This window comes from Leptinotarsa decemlineata, unplaced genomic scaffold, assembly GCF_025532065.1.
Source record: "Leptinotarsa decemlineata unplaced genomic scaffold, Ldec_3_MD MMD2_tig00001019_RagTag_RagTag, whole genome shotgun sequence".
Lineage (NCBI taxonomy): Eukaryota > Metazoa > Arthropoda > Insecta > Coleoptera > Chrysomelidae > Leptinotarsa > Leptinotarsa decemlineata.
This window is the reverse complement of record NW_027412557.1, coordinates 873,564-891,647: the sequence shown is the minus strand read 5'-3', so window position 1 is coordinate 891,647 and position 18,084 is coordinate 873,564. Positions and strand designations below refer to the sequence as shown.

At 33.9% G+C, this 18,084-nt stretch overlaps 1 protein-coding gene across 1 annotated transcript; it reads left to right on the top strand.

The window, feature by feature from the left end:
- The first annotated feature begins 16,716 nt into the window (after window positions 1–16,716).
- On the top strand, window positions 16,717–17,274 carry LOC141482342 (uncharacterized). Its single transcript, XM_074175443.1, has one exon. It carries the CDS (start codon window positions 16,717–16,719, stop codon window positions 17,272–17,274), a length of 558 nt encoding a protein of 185 aa, XP_074031544.1.
- The last annotated feature ends 810 nt before the right edge of the window (window positions 17,275–18,084 follow it).

Genomic DNA, 18,084 nt, shown 5'->3' with positions numbered 1-18,084 from the left:
TTTCTGTCATACTTAGTGAACATATTATGATCTATGCAGGTCTTTGAATCACCTTGTATTCTTGTGGCTACATTTATCACGGAAGCATAATCGTACTCACTCAAAATATTGAGATAATCATACTTATCATCTTCATTATCATCACCCAAGATATTTAGATTCATGTCCCCTGTTACGATTTGTGTATCAGCTTTTGGACAATTTTTGAGGTACTCTCCCAGTTTTTCAATGAAAGATTGTATATTTGTTGAAGGTGGTCTGTATAGAGCTAGAATTGATATAAATAAATTATAATTATAAACAATTATAATTGTTTGTTGTTAAATTTCGATATTATTTCAATTCCCGTTATTTCTCCCAATCCAATCGTTCTAGATATAAAATCAATGTTTTTTCGAACATATATAACAACTCCATCATTTTGGTTGTAATGGGCTTCGTTGTATATAATATGATAGTTGTCTATATTATAGAGAGTAACATCTTCAATTTGCCATGTTTCTGAGAGAATGATAAAATCAAAATCCTGATCACACTGGTATAAAAGCAACTTCAATTAATCTAAATTTTTCTTCAAGCTTCGAATGTTCATATGAAATAATTTGAAATTTTGGTGAGTTTCACATTTGAAGAGTTTGTTTATTTGATGTAGGTATATTTTCAGCTGTAATGGTATCAATTCCAATAATTTGAAAGTCTCTGAGATATTTGTCCATGACTGTACTTATATTTATCCTAATTTAAACATAGCAGAAGAAAAGAAAAGAAATCTTTAGTAAAAATAAGTGATCCAAAAAAAAATTCCTCAAAAACGACTTCTGTGGTATGATAATTCTTAGTTGAGATACAAAAAAAACAGCCTATTTTAAAATTTGTTTAGCGCGGAAGATAGTTTTAAAACTTGATATTTTGTTTCTTACGTATTGCACTAAAACAGTCGTTTATTTGTTCATTTGCCTGTTTCTTTCGTTGAATGATTCCTTAATTTTCCTTTGACTGAGGATGGTTTCACGTTGATGTTTTCTTGTTTATGATTTTTTTTTGTTTTGGAGGTGTCTTGTTTCGATGTAAGCTTCTCAGTACCGAGCGAAGGGTTTGTTTTTGTTTGTTCTTTCGGTACTACTTCACATATGTTGCTACGGTCCACTACCGGTGGACTCTTCTTCTTCTACTTGCAGTTCCAATTCTTCAGTGGTATATCCAATATTGTTCACGAAAAGTTTATTTCACTTTATGTAGGCCGGGTTGCTTGGAGTTTCCCTGGCTCTGCTTATATATTTCCGCAATATTTTGTTGTCCTCTCTCTGCATGTATGTTAGGTCGTGAACAAAATATATTTTGGTTCCTTTCAACTTTCCACAGTTCTCAAATATCAATGTCTTTTTTATTTGGGATACCAATTCTATCTTCACTGGGCTTTCAATCTTTCGACCAAGAGGATATAGGTCTTTTAGGTCACTTTCAGTTGGTTCTATTTCAAAAAGGTTTTGTATATATTTACAGATGTTTTCGGGTATTATTTCGTTATATCGTTTTTTTAGCCCGAAGATCAAAAAGTTATTCTTTTTAGAGTTTCTCTCCAGTAGTTCAACTTTCAGTTTGAGTTTTTCGTTCTCTTTCTCCAGTTCAGATACTTTTTTGTTCAGTGTCTCCAGATCAAGTCTTACTCTAGTTCCACTAGCTTGAATTGCATTTCTCAATTCATTTTTGCTCTGCACTATCTCATTGTAAATTTGCTGCGTTGTTGTTTCTCCATTTCCTAACATTGTAGGTAATATTTTTCGAATATGTTATTCTTGTGCAAAGAACTTTCGGGTTCACACCAGGACTAAGAATTTCGAGCTGGGTGCATCCAATAATGCTCTTGTAATCTTTCTATCTACGGATTTTTCTGTTTGAGTTTGTCTCTTAGGCAACGGCACACACAGATCAAAAACACAGCCTTATTGCCAGTACTTTTATACTATCAAAGAGCGTGAGCATAGCAACGTCCGTTCTCATTCAATACTCAATACTCAATTTTCAAAATATACAAAAACTTTCCGAGTGTATTCGTCAATTAATGTGAAAAAATATTTGACTCCTCCCAAAGATTCATTTTCTATTGGACCAGATAAATCGGAGTGAATTAGTTCTAACACTTGATTTGCGCTAGTGCCAATATGGTTGAATGGAAGTCTACCATTGTTGCCTTTCAAGCATGGAATACAATTCTCACAATTTTCTTGTTTGACGAACTGAAATACCTTCAACAATTCCATTTTCTATGTTATTCAGATCTTTCATATTCATATGACCGAGTCTGCGATGCCAGAGGTAACTGTCACCCTCTGTAGACGCAATTAAAATTTTATTTGTACATTCAGTCTCAACATCCAGTATATACATTCCATTCATTCCAATCATGCTATGATTTCACTATTATCCACAATTTCACAGTTCTCTTTATTAAATGGCACATGAAAACCATTTTGTACAATTCGTCTGACAGCCAACAAATTTGTTGTCAGATCAGGAACAAGCGATACATTTCTTACAGTTGAGTTTTTTATTATACCTTTCACTTTGATCTCAGAATTACTAGAAATCGAGATAAAGTTGAAATATATCTAGACCAGGAAACATACATTAAAACTTTATTGGAAACGTTCAACATGGCAGATTGCAAACCCGCTCTGACTCCAGCGGACCCAAATCAAATATTAACTCAAGAAATGTGTCCAAAGAATGAAAAAGAAAAATTACTAAAATACCGTATCAGGAAGTCATTAGTAGTATTTTATATGCTTCACAAGGAACCAGACCAGACATCACTTATGCTGTTAATACTGTTAGTCAATTCAACAAAAATTACGGCAAGGCTCATTGGACACCAGTAAAAAGAATTTTGCGATACCTGAAAGGAACGATGTATGCTAAATTGGTATACAGAAAGACTTCTGATTCCACACTAAAAGGATATTGTGATGTTGATTGGGCAAGCGATGTTGGCAATAGAGGATCGTGTACTGGATATGTATTTCTGCAAAAAGGAGGGCCGATTTCATGGAATTGCAAAAGACAGCATACTGTTGCGTTATCAACAACAGAAGCCGAATATATGGCTTTATCAGCAGTTACACAAGAAGCTCTCTGGTTGAAGCAGTTCGAAGAGGAATTTTGGCCAGAAATACTCAAGAAGCCACTTTTGATATATTGTGATAACAAGAGTGCAATAAATCTAGCAACCAACGATGGTTACCGTGAAAGATCTAAGCACATTGATATTCGCCATCATTTTGTCAGACAAAAACTACAAGACGGATATATAGATATAGAGTACATTGAAACTTCCTAAGAATGTTTTTCCAAATGGATTCAACGTCCAGCGATTCAAATCCAATGTGAATCACTACTTTCGCACAGGCATCTCTCTGAGAGCTCTTTAAGGATTTTTCTGTAGTGCTTGTGTTTTGTTTTCGAAAAAAAAACTGAGAACACAAATACAGTTTGTATATTTTGTGACGCCAATTATTCTAGCGACATATGTTGAGAAAAATGGATCCAGTTTCAGAGCTGTAACTTAGGGGCTCACACCGAATATGCATGTCCTGAAGGCGAATATTACATCTGCAATTTTTGTCGCTATGTTCGATACATTCAACTTGGCCCCCACTTGATATCAAATTGTTAAATTGGCATTTTCTTGGAATACATTGATTTTTTATTATTCTATCGCATTTTCTCATTCCATAATATGCCATGTATAGCCAGATAAATAGAAACCCGAGGATGTATTATTCAGATAAACCATATTCGATTCATGACCTACTTATTTTGTAGAAATTCATATTGAATATAGAATAAAGAAATTGACTTTTGTCTAATTTCCACTAAGTTTCTTATTTGTTACGACCGGTTGCGGTTTATTAGACCATTTTCAAGTAACTCAAATGGTCTAACAAACCGAAACCGATCGTAACAGATAATAAACCCAGTAGGAATAAGACAAACGTTATTTTCTTTATTCTATATTAAAAAAATATCAAAATATGTTCGTAAGGTGAGTTGTAGGTGTAAGGTGTAGTTTATGATGGAACCATATAATGTTTGATATTTATCTGTAAATTCGGTGTGAAGAATCAAAACTGAAGGTCGAACTTTTTCCTGTCAAAGTCAATATATTATATTAGAAAGTCATTAAGTCAGTAGACTTAATGCAAGCTGACCGGACATCATAGAAACAGAAACATAAATATTGAACACACTGGTGTGTGTGCACAATGTGTATTGGTCCACATCATTTTATTAGATGTGAAAAATTCATAAGACAGAGGACAGAAATTGTAAGGAATTCAAATCTGTGTTTCAATTGCTTTGAAGCTTACACAATCCGAACTGAAAACTTTACGAGAAGAAAAAAGAGAAGTTGTTACGAATTTTCATATTATCAGTATCCCAATTCAAAACTTGCTGATGACTCTCACTACACAACTAATTCTTATAAATTATGCCATGGGGTACGTAAGGTTTTCAGTTAGGGCGAGCATGTGAAAGTTGCCCATTCACGAAATCGTACCTAATTCTTATCCAATAACGGACCACTCATCGGTCGACACGACCGAAGAGGTGGATACCAAACATCGAATGTCAAGTTGATGGTAATTCGGAATTTTCCAAACAAGGCATGACATGTGCTGTACCAAGTCGAGCGGTACACGCCGATACCGTGTTACTTCGAATCCTGCAAACTCGAGTTAGACATTTCGTTGTGCAATTCTGTATTCTATGGAAAAAATCAGAAGCTAATGAATGGCAGTGCAGAGTAGGCATTAGGAAACATATCCTTCGCCTAGAAACTTCATTGTCATTCATTATCATTGCACGATTTATGATGCATATCTCAAATTTCCGACATATTTCCCTTTGATTGATGAAATTTGATCTTGTGTTGAATTTTGCTTGTATACCGTCCACTAGGTAACTTTAAACAGGGTTACCAATAGGAAATGTGATAGAGACGATGATATTGGAAACAGCAACAGTTTGGGAGGATGACAGAATACGTCAATTGTTGATTTGATCACCCTAAAATTTCCACATAGCATGAAGAGTCGAGAAGGAATGTCAAATGTATTTTTTTACAGAACTTTTGGGCGGTAATTGAGAATTCTCAGGTTGCTGTAACAACATTAAACAAATAACAGACTGGAATGAGCACTAACCACAAACCACACAATATTGAGCACACCTCAAGAAGCTTTCGTATTTGCATATGTGATTGACTACCTCGTTTACAGGCAGATGGGACAAATATGTTGTGTGTAGTTCTCTTTAGTCTAGTTCGAGGAATGATACTCTGAAAGAAAATCGTTTTTTGATTATGGGAAATCATCGATTTTATCGATTTGATGATGGACACTACCTTATACTGACGAGAGGCCAATCGGCAGCCTGTAGGAATTTATCAAATTAGAGACGTTCAACGAGTTATTGCCGAATTTTGAGTTTGGAAGTAACCTGAATCCTCCACCTCTTTTAGAAGATCATCTACCACCATGCGGACTGAAATTGGATGTGGGCACCTAACGTTGAAAAAAAATTGGATGGTGAAAATCCTCGGCAGTTACTGAACAGTAAGTTGGGGAATCAGTTGATAATGAAATTAGGATTTTCTTCTGTAACAAAGTGTCAACTTCGTATTATTCCAGCAATTACAATACAGAAAGTCACAAGAGAAATAAAAAAAATTGGGATTTCCAATTTTGTTTCTTTTGTTTTGTTCTCTTCATATTGTATTATGATTTTTATTAAATAAAATACCAAGGACATAACCTTTTCAGACGATTATTGTGCTTTCGGTCGCTTTGGACTAGGTTCAACAGTTGCTCTCCATTCAGATGACGATAGTTTCGATTTCGGAGTGAAGTGATGGATTCATGTTTCATCCATGGTTACATATCGACGCAAAAATTCCTGTTTGTTAGGTTTAAACATGGACAAACACTGCTCAGAATCATCAAAACGTTCTTGTTTTTGGACAACGGTGACATCACGCGGCACTTCATAGTCAAATGCTTATGCAATATAAAGCCAACACGTTTTTTTAATATCTTTACAATGTCAGCTAACTCACGCAACTTCATTTTTTGATTCATTCGACACGTTTGAAGTCAGCAAACCAACATTTAATTGTTGATGGAGCGGAGTCCTTATAAGATTTTTCACACTAAATTGTTTTTGATCCATGGTTATGAAAATAACAAAAGTGGTGTCACTTTCAGCACAATAATTCACAAACTTTTGAGTAAAATATCATGAAATTCCAACAGCTCTTTTGAAGCTTAGTTCTAACTGAAAAAACGGTGAATGCAATGAGACTAGCGCTATCTTTGTGTTAGGCCCGAGACTATCCGCCCAAGTAGTATAGTTTCTGTTGCTTCTGAGCCTTGATTTCAGATGATAACAGAAAACCATCTACTTAATTGTCAATTTCTGAAAATAATTACCTATGAGTAGTCATTTTTGTTGGGAAAATCATCTATTTCCAGTTAGGTTCTGAAAATCTACAGAGTTTCTTCTCAATTTTCATAGGTCTCTTCTCCAAGGAAGTAATAGAATAATATTGAACTATTCCAGTTTTTTCCATCTCTGGAGAAGCGTCAATGAAATTATTGATTGCTCCCTTCATATCAATCATAATAATGTTTGAAAATAATAATAGTTAGCTTTGTGATTACGTCGAATTATTTTTGATTAAGAGTAAGCCATGAGATACCTAATCAACTTATTCATCTACGTTATGTAATAAATCTCGCTTCATTAGTAATTCTCTTGAAGTACCTACATTATACAAAAGCCACTGTGATTACGAAATGAACCATTTATTTTATAAACTGCGAACATCATTTAAATCCATCAAATATTCAAATAGAAATAAATATGATTCAAACACCCAATGGTAAACAATACATATTTGTCTCTATCTGTGTGAGATCTTGCACAGCAAAAATTCATTAATGCTCTACGAATGCGTTGAATTTTGCTTGCTCATGAATTTTGGCAAAATCGATAAAAATCGTGAATACAATCGTTCCTAATATATAATAAAGACCACTAATTATGTAAACTGTTGACTAGACCTTCAGTGATATTTAGAAAATGCTGTGATTTCTTCGTCCGGTATTGAATTAACAGTCGACTTAAAAATCTATTCCATTCCTCATGAATGTTGAAGATTATATCATAAAATATTTTTTCTACACCCGTACTCTAACAATACACTTATATGACCATAATCCGTTTAATGATATCCATTATGATACAGATTTTTCATAACGATACAGATTATCAACCAATAGAAACCCATAATTTTTCAATCAAGAATCCTGTTCCTTTGTTTGTCCTAGATTCTAACCTAAGTAACTAATTGTTTTATTTGTCAAAATCAGTTTTCATATTACCTACCTATATTATCAAAATGTCTGAAAACAGCGATATAGAAGGAATACCATCGACTCCAATATTTTTAAAAGATCAGATTAATTACAGTTGTTATATTCAATATAAATATAATTAGAATCTTTATAGTTTTCATATATCCATGATAATACCATTAAGTTTGTGTTTTAAAAAAAAATATGAGTTAATTACTGTAAATGTGTGCAATACAAATATAATATTTATAGTTTTTCATTATTTATCGGGTTTAGAAAAAATAGTGTATGCAACTCTCATGTAATGGTTATCAATACACTCGCATATATCATACAAAACTCGCATTCGGCTCGTTTCGTATCCCGGTTAATGCTCGTGTCTTAATAACCATCATTACATGATCGTTGCATAATATACTAATAATATATAAGTATAATATATTAAGAAAACTTTTCCCATGCCAGAGCAAAATACTGTTTTAGTAGTTCGGACTTCCATTATCAAATGATTCCAATAGGATTTGAAATTTCTGAAAGAACAAGTAGAACTAAAATGAATTGTTGAAGATAACAGTTATTAGCAATGAAGTATGAAATGAAATTACGATAAAATAAAAATGAGCAAAACAGTAAAACATTAACGATTAAAAAATAAAATTAAAGAATTAAAAAGATTTCAAAGCAAGTCACTTCGCGACGTTGGTATCCACAATCGTCTTTGTGTGATGACTGGACTTATTCCTCCAAGAGATGACTATTTGTAGGTCATTCCAAAGTTTTCACCTTCACACTTTTTCCTCTCACCGTATCACAGGCGACATTAGACTATAGTAAAATTCACCATGGAACATTGTCAACCACTTTCAAACAAAATATTGTTTCTCGACGCGCGTTTCTCTAACCAAGTTTGCATCAGCATCCCATTAGGTTTTTGCTTTATGTTTTTATTTTTCTGTATATATTTTTTTATTTTTACTTTTATTTTGAAAACACGTTTCAAACACATGTCGATATAAGTCATTTCTCTTCGAAGTCACAATAATTTGTTTTCTGTACAAGTTATGGTATTTTCGCATTTCGGATTCTTAATTTGTTTTTTGTGAAAATCCAAATATTTCGGTATTGAAATTCATGTTCAACCAAATGCAGGCCTAACTCGATAAAAACTCTATTTCAATTGAGGGTGGAACGAATATCGCCCAAAAAGAGAAGAAAGAATGGTTGAACTGGTTATTTTGATTATCGGAATTCGTGAAATGATACATACTCTTTAGCTTCAGAATGATATCAGGTTTCCGCACTACGGAAAAATATCGACCGGAAAAATTCTGAAGTCTGTCATGTTTCGCTCATTACGTCTATTTAGGCATATCATTTTTTGACCCAATGATCTCTCACCTCATGTTGTAGAATATTTTCATTGAATATTGATGCCGGCGTGCTCTCTGTAGTATAGGAGTTTCCGATAAAGAACCTGACTGACATAAACTTTTTGACGAAAAAGTATTCGTGATTGGGTACATTGGAATGTAAAATCCCATTGATCAGATGCTACACAAAAAATTAGTACCTATACAGAGAATTCCATATAATATTTCTTTAAACAGAATATCCAGTCATCGGAGATTACTCAGGATGTAAAAACCTCTGAAGAAGCTAGCTTTTCGCGCCAGCCAAACGTCAGGAAGAAATTCCAAAAATCGACGGCCTTAAAACCTGAAAAATATTGATACTGATCATTTGTTCCAATTCAAAATAATTTATTTTTTCAGATTGCACATGTTCATGTATGGACTCATGATGAAAGGACTATTCGAAGGGAAATATTTTTAAATGAGAACATACTATCGGATTTAATGATTATTGAATGAACACTTGAATAGTTGAATTGGAGGGGTTATATTTTTAGAAGTGATTAATTTTTGGGAAAGAAAGTTTTTGGCTTTCTACTACTCCATCTTGATACAAAAAAAAGGATGAGGGAATCTTCCAAAGAAAGGAAGAAAGTAATCAATTTGAAAATAAGTAACTCTAGATGTGTAGATCATGCAAAGAAGTAACTTTCAGACACAAACTGAAAGAAAGTCCTCCTGAAACAGTTACTTTCATATAAACATTGAATTACACGAAAGAAAAAATTCTTTCCAAACAAATACTTCTATATGAACACTGATTTATACAGAAGATACTTTTCTCTACTCAGTTTGTATTTCAAACATTCGCTGTGGTATCAAAATCAAATATCATTCACATGAGTTCTACTTAAATGAATGGTAACAAATTGCACTTCCATGGAACACTGTCATCTTCACTGGTATACATCGATGTTTCGCCTCAAGACACTTGCCCCAAGGCTTTTCAGTACCAAATTGGTTAACATTATAGAAAATACACACAATTCATTCGTGAATTACGATTTTTAATGTCACGGAATAAGCTTGATCTGCTTATGTCATCGATCACATCGTAATGACATGCATTCACCTATTTGATTTAATCCTAGCCAAGAAGAATTTTATTTGAATCGAAGGGGCTATATTTTTAGAAGTGATTAATTTTTGGGAAAGGAAGTTTTTGACAAGTGTCTTGCGAAACATCGATGTGTACCAGTGAGGATGACAGTGTTCCATGTAAGTGCAATTTGTTACCATTCATTTGAAGTAGAACGAATGTGAATGATATCTGATTTTTATTCCACAACGAATGTTTAAAATACAAACTGTATAATTCAGTGTTCATATAGAAGTATTTGTTTCGAAAGAATTTTTTTCTATCGTGTAATTCAATGTGTAATTCAGTTTGTGTCTGAAAGTTATTTCTTTGCATCATCTACACATCCATGTATAGAGTTACTTATTTTCAAATTGATTACTTTCTTCCTTTCTTTGGAAGATTCCCTCATCCTTTTTTTTTATCAAGATGGAGTAGTAGAAAGCCAAAAACTTTTTTTCACAAAAACTTTAATAGTTCTACTCTAGATGCTCCAATTCCACCGAACAACCGTCATGCATTTATATAAAGTAATATATCCTGAACAGAGATCGTACATGATTAATTTTTAGCTTTAGTTACAAGCTCCTATTTAAGAAACCATGAGTAGACTTTCATCCAGTGTATAATAAAAATAAGAAAGGGTATGTTTGGGTATAAACGGTATTGTAGCAAATTAATGAATTAACTGTCTTAAACAAATTTATTTCCAACAATATTTCAATAATCAAACACTAATTCATTTATTACAACACTTAGCAACTAAGGCTTAATTCATTTCCACTATTTGAATTTCTTGTTTGGCCGCTCGATTCACCTTCTGAACTGCCCTCTTGGGTCGGGAAGACTGGATTATATCAATATCGGTTCGGTACTAGAATTTTACCGGCGATTTCCGACTGCATTCTTTTGAGGTGAGGTCATATGTTCGATGAGTCAGTTGGCCTATCGGTCAGGGGCGACAGGGGCAGTATGTTATAGTGGTCTATATCATTTACGCCAATAAATCTGGGAATCCCAAAGTAGAAGATTGCTTCCATTACTTTCGCAAACATTTTTTTCCAATTTTTAAATCACTACTTTCTTAAAATCGTGTATTCATTATTTTCTGCCATCCATGGCAGAATAAAATACCTTTATAAAACTCCCATATTATTTTTTAGAATATTTCGCAACAGAGTCCACTGAACCAGAGTACGATCTTCTCAATTTCGATTGTCTCCCATATCATTTTGGTGCTGTATACGGGTGATATGTTTGCAGCTTTTGAAGTCGATGTTATAATCTGTTTCAAAGTGGTGTTTCTGTAAGGCTGAAGTTGTTGATCTGCTACGAAGTTCTTCTAATCTGACTTGTAATCGTCAACGAGTATTTGTTTAGCTGACGTAATCCCCGTTGCAATCTACACATGCGATTTTATATATGCCTTGGTTTACTAGGTTCACTTTGTGATTTGGGTTTTTCAAGGAATTTCTTATGGTTCTCATTGCTTTTTATGTTGTGTCGTTTCAGAATTCTTCTTATTCCATCTGTAACTCCTTTAACGTAGGGCAGAATGGTTTTGATCTCCTTTGTGTTTGTTTCTTCCTTGTTATCCTTTTTTCTTCCTAGTTGAATGTCTTTCATTTCTGAATATTTTGTGTTTTCGTGTTCAAGCGTGCAGATCTGGATATACCGCTTTTTTGGCAAATGTCATACCTTTTCCTAAATGTTATTTTTCAATGAAGCATGATGATTTGAAAGGATAATTATTGTTAACTCAAAAAGGAGAGTTATTGATTAATAAGATTATTATTATATTTTTGGTGTAGTCCCAGTAAGTTACTGAGATCATCAGTGCCAGTTTTTTATTCATACAATCAGAAGACATAATGATTTCGACCAAGAAAAAGGTGTTTGGAAATATTTTTTCTGTAAGTAAAACTTTGATATAAAAGCAATTTGGTACGTCCTGTTAATATGGAGTGCTGTGCTAATACATATGATGCCTGATTGAGTTTTATATCACTTTTATGTGATGTTATTCTATCATTAAGAATTCTAGATGTTGTTTAAATATAATCAAAGTTGAAATTGTTACAAGAAATGTTATGAATTACATTAGATTTTTTTGTAGGATCAGTTTTAACTTTCAATTCAGTACTGAAATTCTTTATAGTTTCAATATTTTCTTGGCATATTTTGATATTTCGTTCATTGAGAGAAAGTTTCATATTTGAAGGTGAATTACCAAAATTAGGTATAGATTTATGAGAAAAATTGACAGGTGAATTATCATTACATTAATTTTTGTTAATTATATCATAATTTGTATTACTGCCTGTATTGAAAATTATTTCAACTGATATACTGATATAAATGGATAAATAAATAACCGATAATAGAGAAGTAACTTATTACTTGTGTCGAAGTGGTGAAACAATGATGGAAATACACAAAATATATAAATACGATATAAACAATTTCCAATTTTTCAAAAATATATACACTTCACACATTTGCTCACACACCTAGACGTCCAATATACATACTCGTATTCAGACTCACACATATAATACATAAGAAGATATATTATTATACATAGCACAATATCTAGTAAAAAAACAGAATTTAAAAAAAAAAATTTTCCCACGATAATGTCACTTATTTAACTTCTAGGTGTGTTTTCAAACACCTGTCTTAGTTATTTTATACGGAAGAGAGTTGTATAGTTTTGGTGCAATATAAGAGAAAGATCAAAATATTTTGACATGAAAGGTACAACATAAACATTTTTTCAACAGGTACCATAACAATGAGTTGACACTTGTGTCTGATCTTCTGTATCTGAAGACAAACCTACCGTCTTAATATGACGTCTAAGTGAAACTTCCAAAGGGATATATTGCCTAACAGAAATTTCATTAAACCTGGAAGACCATACTCATCACTATGGGTTTTTTTACATTTATTTTACACTCTGATAGATTATCAGTGACACTTTGAAAGATTATCTGACTTTTGATGAAACAATTCATGAAGTTCAAAAAGAATCCTGAAAGTATCGATATGATATGAATTTCATTATTTTCGAAATCAGTTTCCATAATGTTTTATGATTTCAAATATAACCATAAAAGATGAACAAAACACCAGCTCATGTTCTACCCCCACGGTTGAATCGAAAGCAGATATTGTATCAAACATGGTTTAAACTTTTAAACTCGATGGCTTCGTAAATCTTCGCATATGTAATGAAGAGAACCAGATTTTTAGTTGAAACTCCCTTGTACAGCTCATATTGTTAATTGAGCCAAGCCTAAAACTTGGAGCACACTCAAACTGAGATTATATAGTTAGGCTCAAGGTGTATTTGGTGGTTATCGACAACAAGAACAGAAAATACTTCACAAAAGAGACTGCTCTGGCGCCTCTTTGATGTTGAGGCCTCAAGTTTCTGTAACGTATTGGAGGTGTTTATTGTCATTTTAGCGGTCTTGGTTGATGTTTGCTTAACTATTTTTCAGGAAACCGTGATCTAAATGTCACCACTTTTTCAGAAGTATAACAGAGGCTGTTAGTTTTGGATTCCATAACCAAGATTTTGGTTACGTTCGGACCATACATTCGTACCATAGTACGAACAGAGTATGTCACTAAGTTATATTCTATCTTTCTGTCGAATTTTTTTTTCCTAATACCCTACAAATTACTTATCAAACAGGTATTTTTGTTGGAGGAATACTCACAAGTCCAGTGGAGCGAGAAATTCTTATGGATCCTTCAAAAATGAGGGGTTGTGAATGTTATACGAAACTATCAATTTGTATTTGAGTCCATCGCGCTCAGACTGACAGGTAGACAGGCGGGGACTTTGTTTTATAATATGTAGTGATCATTCAACTCTTCGATAAATATCCAATCTTTTTTAATTACGGCCCTGTTGGTTCACTTGGGTTTGTCGAGTTGTTTTCATTCCCATGGTAATTATTACACGGGAGTAAATGTTTGCTTTTGTTATTTGCTTAGGAGTCTCGGAAAATGAAACAAAAGACTGACAAGTGCAAGTGCAACAACCGGTCGTTGGTTCAATCGAGTCATTGGATTGTTATGAAAATGAAAAACGTAATTGGTAAATGATTGCCTTCAATGAAATGTTATTTTAATTGGATAACTTCATTAGTAACATCGAAGAAATCTAGAAATCAAAGACAGCATATCGAATTCAAAGTGATATATTTCACATCAATTTATTTAAAAATATATATAGTTTCATGCGAAAAGTAATTTGTAGTGTATTCTTACCTTGTGTATCATGTAATCGACTCTACATCATTTCTACATCTGTAGTAACGCCCTTCCGTTCAAGTTATACTTGCACCACATCTAATTTGGACGGTCGTTGCTTTGTATGGCTAATGCTTGTTACTTATTTTATTTGTATTTTCTTATATCAGTTTATTGTTCATCACTATGTATAAGTTGTTTGATAAATATCATAGGTTGTTTGAGAATTAGACAGATGAAAAAATAATAACAACTGTCAAAAAAAGTAATTAAAGGCGAAATTGTTTGAATTCGTAATTATTGAACCGCTATCTGTTTCTGTTCATTGTAGTGTTCCTATGGAACAATACAATGAAGCAAATGAACCATCACACGTCAAAAATGTCCGACGGAGTGAGAGGCCCACCTTTGAGATTTATAGATATGTCAAATGTAGTATTTGATTCAAGTGTGGTTACGGGTAAAATTCAACCAGGTCCAAGTAGCCACGCAAATTCTGCAAGAAAAGTCACATCTAGTAAAGATTCTCGCCAGGGGAAATTTCCTACAAGTGAACTTCGCAAGAGCTCATTTTCTGCTCCACCAGGGATTAACAGTTTCGGTTCTGTGAAAGAAAATTCCTTTCCTTCTCACAATTCAAGTATAAATCGACTACATATGGAAATGGAGCAGATAAGAAGAGAACAGGAACTTACTGAAGAAGAATCCAAGGAAAAGCTAAAAGCCTTAGGGTTAGAACGTCAGTTTTTCGAAAAGAAACTGAAATACGAAAAAAAATTGCCGATAAAAGTGAAACAAATAGTTCGGTTAACGAAAAAGAGAAATTTCCAACTTGTTAAGAATATTTTTATGTAAATCCAAAAGTTATCGATAACTGGGTAACAGAGCCAAGACAGTGTATTTACAAGGATCACAATCAACCAGAATCGTTCAATATTTTATCTTCTCCTAGTGTCAATGTTCCAAGTTTTGTTGGGGGTGAAGAGAATAACCAGGTGCTTTTAGATATTGTCAAATAATATGCACAAAATGCGAATGTCACAAATACAACAAAAATTGAAGAATCTCACAGAATTTTCTGGCGATTTGACTGATTGGCCTATTTTCATCAATGAGTTTAGAAGATCTACAGATCAGCTTGGGTTATCTGATGAAGACAATTTAATCCGTTTGAATCGAGCATTGAAGGGCAAAGCAAGAGAAACTGTCAAATCTCTTCTCATTTCCTCAAGAAACGTCTCCAAAATTATCAAGATGCTAGAAATGAAATTTGGTAGACCGGAGTGGATAATTTTGTCGCTGATAGAAAAGGCGAAAAAAGCTGGTAACGTTAAAGAAGACAAGTGGGAATCATGGATTTATTTTTCCAATGTTGTGAATAACATGGTAACCACTATGAAAAACATCAATTCTCATATGTATCTTTATAATCCAGATCTGTTAACAAATTTGATAGAAAAGCTTCCTACTCTGCAAAAATTTTCATGGGGAAGATTCAAACATCAACGTGATTTGAAAGGAATACAAACATCATTGGAAGATTTTTCTGAATGGTTTGAAAAAGAGCTTAACTCAATGGCCGCTTTCAATAATCCTTTTCAAAGAAATAGTCTATCTAAGAATCCTATCAGAAGAGAGACTGTCATGATTTCAAAAAGAGACACTTTTTCGGAGAATAAAACTAGTGAGTGGATTTTTTGTAAAAAGCTTGATCACGTATTATCAAAATGTACGAAATTCTCTGAATTATCAGTGAATGAAAGACGAAAGAATGTTCTCAACCTCAAATGATGTTTTCTCTGCCTCAAGTTTGGGCATATGTCGACTTAGTGTTTTTTGAAATCGAGGTGTGGTAAGGATGGTTGTAGAGGTAGGCATCATTCTCTACTTCATGTTCCACGCAATGAACAATCACAAAATGAACTGCAAAGCCTAAATAATATTGTGAATAATCAACAACCACAAAATGAATCGCAAAGCCCAAACAATCTTGTGAGTCAGTCCAATTTATGTGCTAGTTCCCATAGTAAATCTTCAGGAAATGAAACAAAAAGTGTACTACTACGAATCGCACCTGTGCTTCTCAGAGGAGCAGCTGGGGACGACTTCCAGGACCGGTTGTTCCACTCTGTTTCCAATGGACTAATGAAATGACTCACCACGAAGATCATTCACGAATGGTTTCTTTAGAAATTACTGTTTCTAGCAACCCACAAAAACTCTTCACGCTGAAACAAGTGTGAACCATGCAGAATTTGCGACTTCCATCTCAAGAAATAGATGTTGATATCTTGAATGAAAAATATCCTTATTTAGATCGTGATCTATTGGCATCAATAAGAAATGCTAAACCGGAGCTGTTGATCGGTCAGGATAATTGTGGCCTCATAGTACCAAGAAATATCATCCAACCACAACTACATCAGCCCATTATGTCTCAATGTAAATTAGGATGGACAGTAAATGGTCCTACCAGTGGAACTGAAACCTTTCTTTTCCATGTAACTCTTTGTTGCAACATTTGAATGATGACAAACTGCATGAAATGGTCAAGGATACTTTTCGTCTTGGAGCTTTTGGTGTAAAATTACCAGACAATGTTATCAAATTAATCGAAGACAAAAGGGCTGTGGAGATCATGGAAAGAACTCTGAAGAAAGTCGGTAATCATTACGAAATAGGGCACCTATGGAAACGTGATAACCTTACTCTACCGCCTAGTAAAACTAATGCCCTGAATCGTCTGTATTGTATGGAACGAAAAATGGACAAGGATGCCAAATTTGCTGAAGAGTATACTGCAAAGGTTACTGAGTATCTTCAAAAAGGATACGTCAGTAAGTTACATCCATCTGAAGTTCAGAATGATAACAACAACTGGTATCTTCCACACTTTGGGGTTGCGAATATCAACAAACCTGGAAAGATTCGCCTGGTTTTTGACGCTGCGGCAAAATCTCAAGGTGTGAGTCTTGACGATTTCCTTTGCCAAGGTCCTGACTACGTTCCATCTTTGGTATCTGTCTTGTGGCGATTCAGACAGGGAAGAATTGCTTTTGGAGGTGATATCAGAGATATGTTTCATAGAGTTTCAATTATCTAGGAAGTCATATTGATTGGGATCAAGCTATAACAGAAGAACTTTTTCACACCTGGCTGACATGGTTGATCCAATTGAAACATTATACTCCTGTTACTATCAATAGATATTACTTTCCTAATTCTACGTTAATCAACAAAGTTGATTTGCATTTATTTTCCGATGCAAGTGTTAAGGCATATGCAGCAGTCGCCTTTTTGAGGATGGTTGAAAATGGCGAAGTCCACATTTCATTTCTAGCAGCGAAATTCAATGAATCAACAATGAATCAACAAACCATCCCGAAATTGGAGTAACAAGGAGCAGTGCTTGCATGTAAAATGGCAAAATCTATAAGGAAGGAACTGGAATATGAAATTGATAAAGTTCATTTCTGGACTGACTCAATGGTTGTTATTCATCAAACCAGGTCTGAATCAAGAAGATTCCCGATTTTCGTAGCTTGTCGACTTGGAGAAATTCTGATTTGTCGCAATGGCATTAGTTACCATCTGAATTGATGTTGCAGATAGGGCGACGAAAGAAAGGAAATATATCGATTTGTTGACAGGAGGTGAGTGGTTTTCTAGACCACATTTTCTAAAATTGCCTGAAACTGATTGGCCGGAAGAACCACGTTGCTCCAATGAATATTAATGATAGTTGCTCCAATGGATATTAATGATAGTTTAGTTCTTCCGATGGACTTCCCCAATATATCCAGATTCTCGAAATTCAATCGACTCATCCGATCTACTGCTTGGATTCTACATTTCAAAAAATTTGTCAAGATTACAAAACTGTCTAGGACGACCGACTTAATGTTGATTGAGT

Coding starts and splice junctions, on each gene's coding strand:
- LOC141482342 (XM_074175443.1), top strand. CDS start 16,717: ATGGTCAAGGATACTTTTCGTCTTGGAGCTTTTGGTGTAAAATTACCA.